This window comes from Myotis brandtii, unplaced genomic scaffold (genome assembly GCF_000412655.1).
Source record: "Myotis brandtii unplaced genomic scaffold, ASM41265v1 scaffold455, whole genome shotgun sequence".
NCBI lineage: Eukaryota > Metazoa > Chordata > Mammalia > Chiroptera > Vespertilionidae > Myotis > Myotis brandtii.
Genome location: NW_005367384.1, coordinates 980056 through 989688, shown reverse-complemented (window position 1 = coordinate 989688; position 9633 = coordinate 980056). Strand labels below are relative to the sequence as shown.

The 9633-nt window shown below is 50.6% G+C and overlaps 1 protein-coding gene across 1 annotated transcript; it reads left to right on the top strand.

The window, feature by feature from the left end:
• Positions 1-2171: 2171 nt before the first annotated feature.
• On the top strand, positions 2172-8838 carry KLRG2 (killer cell lectin-like receptor subfamily G, member 2). The gene is made up of 4 exons (XM_014546717.1): positions 2172-2376; positions 2593-2738; positions 7533-7636; positions 8131-8838. The coding sequence occupies exons 1-4, from the start codon at positions 2283-2285 to the stop codon at positions 8249-8251; spliced, it is 465 nt and encodes a 154-aa protein (XP_014402203.1). The 5' UTR covers positions 2172-2282; the 3' UTR covers positions 8252-8838.
• The last annotated feature ends 795 nt before the right edge of the window (positions 8839-9633 follow it).

Here is a 9633-nt window from a genome sequence, read left to right as displayed (position 1 = left end):
GACCGCCCCTCTGCCCCGGGCCTCCCGCTCGCAGGTTCAGGCTCTCTCTCCGTCCACTGTACACTGGGGAACACTTGTCTCACCCCCCCACCCCCACTCATCCAGGCAGCAACTTCTGCTGAGACTGTGTTAGGGTGTGTGTGCGTTTCTTTGCGGGGTGGGGCAGGGAGGCGATCGGGAGGGAATAAGAAAGAGCCTGGAAAAGATAGAAACAAATAAGCAATCCTGGACAGGGAGCCGGAGGGAGTGGCTGGGAAAGCTTCCTGGAGCTAAGCCTTGGACGGTAAGTAGGAGGGTTGGTTGGTTGGTTTGTTTTGAGGGGAAGGGGAGTAGTTTCATTTGTATTTTCTATCTTAAATGTTTTTATTGATTTTTAGAGAGAGGGGAAGGGAGAGGGATAGAGAAATAGAAACTTCGATGAAGGAGAAACATCGTTAATGGGCTGCCTCCTGCATGCCTCCCCCGCCCCCCTCCTGGGGATGGAGCGGGGAAACCCAGGCATGTGCCCTGACCAGAATCAACCAGTGACCTAGTTCATGGGTCAATGCTCAACCACTGAGCCACACCAGCCAGGCTGTATTTTCATTTTTTTTTTTTTACAAGGAGAATGTATTTGTTACTTGTGTGATTAAGAATTGCGTTCTAGCCCGGCTGGTGTAGCTCAGGGTTTGAGCATCGACCCAGGAACCAAGAGGTCACTGTCCATATTCCCGGTAGTGCAAGTTCGGTCCCCACCCAGTAGGGGGCGTGCAGGAGGCAGCCCATGGATGATGTTTCTATCCCTATCCCTCTCCCTTCCTCTCTGAAAATCAATAGAAACTTAAAAAAAAAGAATTGCTTTCTAAAGGGAGTGTGTAGGACTTTTTCTTTGCCTGGAAGTTTGGGAGACAAATGGCTGTGGGGGGCCATTTCCCAGGTCTGCATTGCAGCCGAGTGTGGAAGGTGTCTGAGACTTTAGTAACTTACTGTATTTTGTTACTGCTCTGTTTTCTGAAAGGTTGGAGCTGAATTTACTGTTCCGTCACAATATTTATATTTACTGAGGTGGTTGGCAGGGTTATTTTCCTTTGCTTCTCCAGACTTTTTTAGTTCTGCTTTTGTTATTTTAAGACTGTCAATTTATGTATCTTTTATTCCACGCATTTTCAAATCGCTTATTTGGGTAACACCTTCACTGAGCTATGACTTACATAACACAATTCACCCATTTAAAGCATACAATTCAGTGGTTTTTAGTATATGCAGAGTTGTGTGACCATCACCAGTCCATTTTATAATATTTTCATCACTCCGAAAAGTGCTGTATCTTCTAGCTATCATCCCCCAGCCCAGGCAGCCACTAGTCTACTGTCTGTCTCGATGGGTTTGCATATAACACATGTCCTTTTGTGTCTGGCTTCTTTCACTTAGCATAGTGTTTTTAAGGTCATCCATGATGTGGCTAGGTCCCGTGCCCGCCCCCCCCTCCCCCACTCCCATCTCCGGAGTTCCTTTCCTCTCTGCAACCTCATGCCAGCCATCTGGTCCCCTGGGGCCTTGAGCTGCTGACAACTCACACTTGCCTAGTGCTCTGCAGCCTGCGAAGTGCTCTCTGGACCTATGAGGCTTCCTTGGTGGCCTCCAGACCTGGACAGACAGAAGAGGCAGGTGTGATTTCAGTGTTAAAACCTGAAAACACCAAGAACTCTTGAGTCAGACCTTGAACTCAGGTCTGTCAAACTCCAAATCTAGCCCTCGTTCCTCTCTCATTTGTAATTTTATCTCCAGGTACCTTTGCCCAGTCTATTAGCTGCTTGAGTGCAGGGGCCTTGCCCTGTTCTTGGTGAATTTATGCCCTGTGTCTAGGGTACATTAGCTGCACAGTAAATGCTTGTTAGCCAGTTATTTGTCCTCTTTTTTAAAACTTTTATTTGATTTTAGAGAGCTAGGAAGGGAGAGAGCAAGAAACATCAAATTGTTGTTCCACTTATTTATGCATTTATTGGTTGACTACTGTATGCACCCTGACCAGGGATTGAACTTGGCCTTAGCCTATCAGGACAACGCTCTAACCAATGGAGCCACCTGGCCGGGGCTTGTTCTCTTTCTTGAATAGAACCTTATTTAAGAAGTAAACATCCAGCATTTTTCTCCCAGATAGGCTATTCTCACCTAAATCGAGTGGCTTATCCTGGTGTCTGGGCCGAGGGAGGGGGTGCTCCTGTGGGCGTGATGCTGGGGTATAAGTCAGTGGTTCTAACCTGTCTCTCCGGTTGTCCCCCCCCCTCCCCCCAGGGCTGCCCATGTACTTGAAGTCCCTGCGCTGGGCCCTGGCGGTCATGGCCGTGCTCCTGGCGGTGTCCACGGTCGCCATTGTGGCCCTGGCCTCTAGAACAGGTATGGTGCCTCCTCCCCGCTATGCTTTGACAGGCAATCAGGGGTCAGCCCCTGCCTGGGGGGCTTTGAGCCCCGCACAAACTGTACAGCCTTCTGCGGTCCCTGCCCACCTGCTTGCCCCTCAGTCAAGGCGGTGGCCAGGTTTTCATTTTTTTAAGGAGCACGCACTCAGCTCATTAGTTTACCCTGCAGCTCACCTGTGGTCTCTGCTTTCAGGGGCCGTGTGCCGGCCGTGTCCCCATGGCTGGCTGTGGTCTGGGGAGCACTGTTACTGCCTCTCTACTGAAGCTCAAGCCTGGGAGGCCAGCCAGGCTTTCTGCTCCGCCCACCATGCTACCCTCCCCCTGCTGAGCCACACCCAGGTAAGGAGGGAGGGAGGGAAGGTGGGCAGTGGAGGGGTGTGCATATCATTACAGTGTACAGGTTGCTAGCCCTGAAAGGAATCGCAAGGATCTAGTCCAACTCCACCTTTCAGAAAAAGTCACCAGGCTTGGAGAAAGATAGTGGCACGCAGGGGCACTAGACTTCCGATCGCCGAGGTCTTCAATTTCCTCTGCATTCTAAGTTGTGGAGGTGGAGGTGGACCTGGAGGACCAGAGCAGGGCTGCCCTCGTCCCGCGTGGTGGCCATGTAGCCAACAGGGAGCTCAGGAACCAGTCTGCGCTGGCAGATCTGAGGGGAGACACATGCATACTCTTGGGAGGTTATATGAAAAATAAATTACATTTAGTGGGTATGCTATTCAGGTCTTGCTATAATAACGCAGGGTGACAAATCACCGCTAAAGTCTGTGACTTTAGACCACAAGCATTTCTTGATCTGTGGGAGGACTGTTGATGGGCTGATCTTGGTTTGTCAGACAGCTCAGCTTCAGATGCAGATTGCGGGGCTGGCCTTGAGCCCAGCGGGGTTTACTCTGTGACTCTCTGGTCCTTCTACCTGAGGGAAAGTCTTCATAAGAAAAATGGCAGAAGGGCAAGAATCAAGGACCAGTTAAGGCTTCTGCTGATGTTATATCAGCTAACATTCCATTAGCCAGAGCAAATAACAAGGCCAAGCCCAACATCAAGGGGACAGACAGCGTAGGATCTCCATCCCCTGGGGAGGGGGGAGAAGAGTGACTATTTGCTGGATAATAATCCAACCAGTGGGTCTGAGAGTGGCTATAAAAGAGGACCTTGACTTCATTTTATCTAATTTAGGTGCCAAGAATCTATGTTAGCTGTTCTCTTATCTATGAAAATGCAGCATCAATAAATCTTTGTTGAGCACTTTCTCTATATTGTTTTGGGGGGAGGGTGGAATTCAGTGATGAGCCTGAACAGCACAGCCTCCATCTTTGATAGCTAAGAGAGCAATGAGTGAAGCAGACATTAATCAAGAATTTTAGATCTTTGTATGCATAAAATTTTATTTTCTTAGATTGCTCCTGCTCAGTCCTGCAATAAACGATTTCTGCCCCATACCACAGGGAGCGCAACTTCTGTCTTTTTCTTTTCTCTGGAAGAACTCCTGGAAGTAGACATAAAAATCTGCTGGAGAAAATGTTTTACAGTGAACATAAATTATTATATTAGTAGAAATAACATATCTCAAAAAACATGGGGAAATGAAGAAGGTGCAGTGTAGACTGAAAAAATTTCCCACTATGGTAAATATAGATGTGAAGAATAAACATGCTAATATTTTAATGGTAGTTGGCATGTAGAGGAGGCAAGATTTCGAGTGATATTTGATTTTTTCTAGCCCATGGAGGTAAGAGATGGGTATAGAACAGTTTCTGCCCATGGCCTGGGCTGGACCTTGAGTTCTTATCATTGTGAGATGAGACCAGGCTGGGCAGAGAAACCTATCCAGGCCCCTGCATCAAAGGACCCAGCCTGATCACACCTGCAAGTTAAAAACCAGTGGGAACATGGGCAGGTCCCTAGAGTGCTTGAAGCTGGGGAGGGAGCCTAGCAGGGCAGGGACTTGGCAGCCCTGCCTAATTTTTCCATTTCCTGAGACAGAGTCACTGGGCACAGCAAGTGTCATCAGAAAGCCAGTGCCCTTCAGGCCTTCATCAGTCATGGTCAATCCAGAATGACCTTGGACCTCAGCTGAGCAATGGCCTCCTGGCTGGTGGGTCCTCAAAAGGGGAGCCGGGTTTAACAGATTAAAAAAAAAAATGCACACAGGATCAATCGATTGAAACATAAGTAAATATTCAGAAAATATGTCACAGGGCCTGGATAAGCTCCTTCCAAAAAAGAGCTTCTAAAAAGCCCCTTGCAGAGAGACCCACTCTAAGATTTGGGTCCAGGCAGTTAAAATCGGCATGTGATGAATCCTCCCAGGTTTGGACCAGGGCCAGAAGCTCTGGGAGGTGCCGAGCCAGGGGTGAGGAGCACCGGCTGGCAAAGGCCAAGCTTCCTGAGCTGGGATGCACAAGCCCCAGGGACATGCCACGGGACCAGGGAGTGCACACGGCTCCTCCCCAGAGCGGGTTTTGCTCAGTTAGCAAAAAGGAGAGTTTCAGGCCACCTATGTCATCTCAGAGCCACTCGCCATTGGCTCAGTGACAGCTTCGTTTTGCAGGGCGAGGAAAGGAGAAGCTGCCTTAAATGTACACACCGGCTGTGTAATTTACCACAATTTTAAAAAGCGTATGAAGATATAGAAAATACTTCGCCTGACTTTTAAGGTGTAAAACATGAGATTTCAAGTACATTCTGCCCAGGATCAGAATTTCCCTCCCCGCACTGGTGGGAAAGTTGGAGACGCACCCGCGGGAGGTGGCGAGGCCCCAGGATCGCTGTGCCATCATTACCGAGCAGTCCTTTGAGCGGAAGTTTCTGGAATTTATTTATAATTCTTGACAGTGCTTTTTCCACACCATTATTTTTGCTAACAGGTTAATGAAGTCTGAGCTGCAAGGGAAAGAAGCCGAATGGAGAGGGTATTGCTGCATGGGACAGGCCAAGGCTCCTGTCACCAGGAGGCCCAGAGGGCTAGGACAGAAAGGACAGGGTGCCCTTGGCATTGCTGTAAGCATCAGATGAGGTCGTTTGGGGAGCAGGGCGCAAAGCTTTGCACACCACCCAGCAGAGACGGGGCTTCCTCCGCAGAGGGGATGTGGTGAGTGTGTACTCTGTGCCCTGGGCTCTATACATGCTATCTCGGGCCTCATTGCAAACGTCCCCATTTTACAGTGGACCTTGCTGAAGCTCTGAAAGGCTGGGTAAGCTGCCTCAGGTCACAGCCCTGACAAGTCAACAGAACCAGAGTTTGAACATGGGACAGCCTGGCTCCAAAGCTCTACGCTTCACAGTGACAGCTCGCCTGAGCCCTGGTGTGCCTTTCCCAACCAGCAGCTGACCTTTCCCCGGAGGGCAGGTCTGTGCAGCCGTGCAGCAAGATGCTTGGGCTGCTCTGCTTTCTGATTCATACCTCAGGGCCAGGCTCATCCTCTCCAGAGCTTCCCACCCAGCCCTGCCCGTGGGCCCCAGCTGGGGGCATGGAGCCAAGAGGAAAAGGCCAGCTAAGGCAGGGCTTGTGTGTGCCTTGCCTGTTCTCATCACTCTCCATTTTCATATGCGGTCTGATCTTTGGGATCTCAGATGGGTCAGCTTAGCAAGGTTACCTGGAAATTTGCTTCTGGTTCCTCTCAGCTACTGACTGGCTGGTGCTCCCTTGGGAGTAAGATGTATGTGTGCTTACACCTCTGGGGCACACAGCTGTGGTGGTGGCCCAGTGTTGCCCGGGGCCCTTGGTGGTTACCGGCAGGGTCACAGGGAGGCAGTTTTGCTGAGCTGGCCGACTGCTGGGCCCTGGTGGTCCATGGTGAGTGAGACTGAAGGATGAATAGGAGTGGCACGGTCATCACTCCAGTGCTCACTTGCTAATTCCCAGGGTTAAGTAGAGGTTTTATCTTTGTCAGCTGAAACCATTTTCTGGGGAAGACCTGAATATATCGTTAAATCCATTTACACCATCCGCTTCACTAACGTGACTGTATGCTTCTTGGCAGTGTGGGCGAGGTGCGGTGCTGGTGTGGCCTGCCTTTTCCACAGCATCCTTTCATATTTACATTTTCTTGCGTAACTACATTTTTTGTGTCCTTGTCATCTCTAACAGCACTGCAATTTTCCATCATGTTGCTATCCCGTAATTGGCCTGGTTATTTCCCCATTGCTGGGCATTTGGGTGGCTTTCAATTGTTCTTTATAAATGGTACTGTGTTACCTGCGGGAAAATTCGTTTACTCCCCTTTATGCTCTTGGGTTTACTCCCCAACGTGGAATCACCCATCCAAGTGACTAGAACCGTGTTCCTGATCTTGTTATGGGCGTAGCCCCAAGTTATGTTCCAGAAAGACTGGGCCAGTGTGGACCGGCAGCATCGCACCGGGAATTTCAATGTAGAAACACCTTTTAAGTGTAATTGAATTGCAACTGAAAAACAAGTTGAAAGTTTTGAATTTAACGTTAATACCATGTTTTGTTAAAAATCTGACATCAAGGATAAATCGGTAAAATTATCATTTCTAATAGCTAACACACTTGTTTTCATTCTTGCTGTTCCTCATGTTTGTGTCCCTGTATGTACATACCTTTTCATTATTATAATCAAGCCACACTGTGATTCAGCTTTTTCGCTTTCTGTGACCCTTCACATACTACAGCCCCGCGCTACACCTTTCCCCTGTAGTGCTCCGTGGACTTCCTATTTTTTTAATGGTCTTAATCAGTTCTCACACCGAACTGAGGCAATGTAACTGGTGCTCTTGCTGGCAATTGTGTTGTTGACTATCTGCTCCCAGGAGGCTCCTGCGGCCTGATCCACCCCATCACTCACCTCCCAGCTTTGCTCATGCCTTTCCCCGCCTCTTCTCGGAGCCTCTTTGTTCCTCTGCCCACTCCTCTTGCTCGGTAGGGATTGACATTCACATCCCCTCGCCTTGAGGGCTGAGATGGGATCGCCCCCATTTCTGGGCCCCATCCTGAGTGCAGCACCTGGCAACCAGCAAGCAACCCATCCAACTTCCCGATTCCTGGTGTTTGGGCAAGTTGGGTTGAGCTGAGTTGCTTCTCTGGCCTGGCCAGCTGGGAACTTACAAAAGTCCCGGTGAGACGAGCCAGCATCCAGAGAAGTGACCAGCTGCTTCTCTCCCTCAGGACTTCCTGGGCAGATACCCTGTCACCAAGTACTCCTGGGTGGGGGCCCGGCGAGGCCCCCAGGGCTGGCACTGGATCGATGGGGGCCCCCTGCCACCCCAGCTGTGAGTGACTGTGGGCCTGGGGGGGGAGGGGCCTCTATCCCTATTGCACTAGCATGGGCTCCCCAATGTGACCAGAGTAACATCACAGCAAGCGCCAAAGGGGGGCTGGAGGCCTTCCCCCCTGCAGACACCTCCCCCACTGCCATCTGGAGCCACCATCTCCCGACACTCAGTCCCCCTGCTCCACCCCAGCCTGAATGCCTCAGTTGACCCCATACCCATGCTCAGGGCCTAGTTTTGTTTAGTCCCCACCACCCCATCCCTTATCTAGACCCCCAGTACCGTCACCCAAGCAGGATTGGCACCCTGTTCTACAGATAAGGGACGTGCAACTCAGAGGTTTACTGGTTCACCCAGTGCCACATAGCTGAGCCTGGGGCATCCTCACGACTCCTGCCACAGGGCTCTTTCCACACCCCGGGCCTGGCCGGTGGGTATGCGGGCTGGAGGGCCTTCGACACCTGAGTGTCCTCTTTCCTCTCCTCCTTCCCCAGAGTCCCGGAGGAAGACAAGGACCAGCCGGGTCTGAAGTGTGCGGGCCTGGAGGGAGGCAAGCTCATGGCTTTGGACTGCGCCTCTTCAAGACCCTGGGTCTGTGCCCAGGGGACCAACTGACTGGGGTTCTGCCCATTCCAACCCTGTTGGGGGCATACAGTTCCCTCCCGAGGGGGGCCTATCCCCTGGACCCAGGCTCCCACCGCTCCCTGCTTGGTGCCTGGGGACCCTGCCTGAGCGAAGTAGGGAGCTGGGCCTCTGTTACAGGAAGATCACCTCCGGGGAAGGCTTTCTGTGGCCCATCTTCGCCTCCAGCTGCTGAAGAGGATTTGTTCAGAGACCTTGAAATGGTTTCTTTTTTTTTTTGCATTTCTGAGCCTTGGTCTCTCCCTCATGTAAATGGCCATTACCCATTCTCTCCCTTACCTGCTTCATCACAATGCACCCTTCAGTCCTAGAGGAACGGAAAGGATTAGTGATCACAGGTGAGCCCCACCTGAGTGGACATCAAGCCATGAAATGAGTGTTCCACTGGTTTGTGGCCAGAGGGCTTGTCAGCGGTGACATCCTTGCTATAAATGCCGTTTCCAGGCGAGGGGCACACAGCTCACCCGTGTCAGCAAGTGAGAAGTGGTGGCCCCCGGAGGAGGAGGAAGGTTGCACACTGATGGCCAAGGCTGGGTCGATGGGGAGAGGACCACCATGGTAGGCGAAGTTCCTGCAAAGCATGGGGTCCGACAGGAGGCTGTACCTGCATCTAAGTTTGGTGCTGAACATTCCACACAACTGTGATACAAAGAAACTTTCCTTTCCAAATTTCCCTGGGAGAAGCCTGTGTTGGTTCATTTAAACCAGTAGCTTGTATAGAATGTATGTGCAAGTCCTCAACAACGCACTTGACAAGCAATGAAAGTCTTAGAAGCACTCTGGGCTCTCATTCCAACTGCAGATTAACCCCAGGGCTTGTTAACATGTTTGATTTTCACTCCAAAGCCCTTCTCAGCAGACATCCTGTGCCTGGTGCATCAGGCTGGTTCAACATCAGGAGCCCTTGGGTTCCTCCCAGCTTCAGGGCCAAGTACCAGGGCTTGGGGATCCCAGGGCACAAATGCCACTGAGAATCAGCTGTGGTGGTGCCTGGAGTGTGGTGCTGAGGGCTGGAAATCTGAGTTACTTAGCTTCACTTGGTGAAGAAGGGGAGTAAGAGAATGAGCTTATTAGGACGTTACTAGTTACTGTCCAAAGTTGGCAAACCAAGAAATCAAAAGTGTAAGCTTATTATTTAGAAATGTGGAGACAAGTACTAGAATAGCGAAAATAATTATAAAGCATTGCCTTAAAATTGATGACAGAAGTCAGAATCGTGGCTAATAACTGGGCAGAGGAGCCAGGGAACATCCTGGGTGCTGGGCATGGTCTAGATCTTGATCTGGGTGGGTTGAGTATAGCTGCATAAAAAGTCATCAAGCTGTTATGCTTAAGGTTAAAAAGTAACATCTGCC

Coding starts and splice junctions, on each gene's coding strand:
- KLRG2 (XM_014546717.1), top strand. CDS start 2,283: ATGTACTTGAAGTCCCTGCGCTGGGCCCTGGCGGTCATGGCCGTGCTC. Junction 2,377..2,592: donor GGCCCTGGCCTCTAGAACAG/GTATGGTGCCTC, acceptor CTCTGCTTTCAG/GGGCCGTGTGCCGGCCGTGT. Junction 7,637..8,130: donor GGCCCCCTGCCACCCCAGCT/GTGAGTGACTGT, acceptor CTCCTTCCCCAG/AGTCCCGGAGGAAGACAAGG.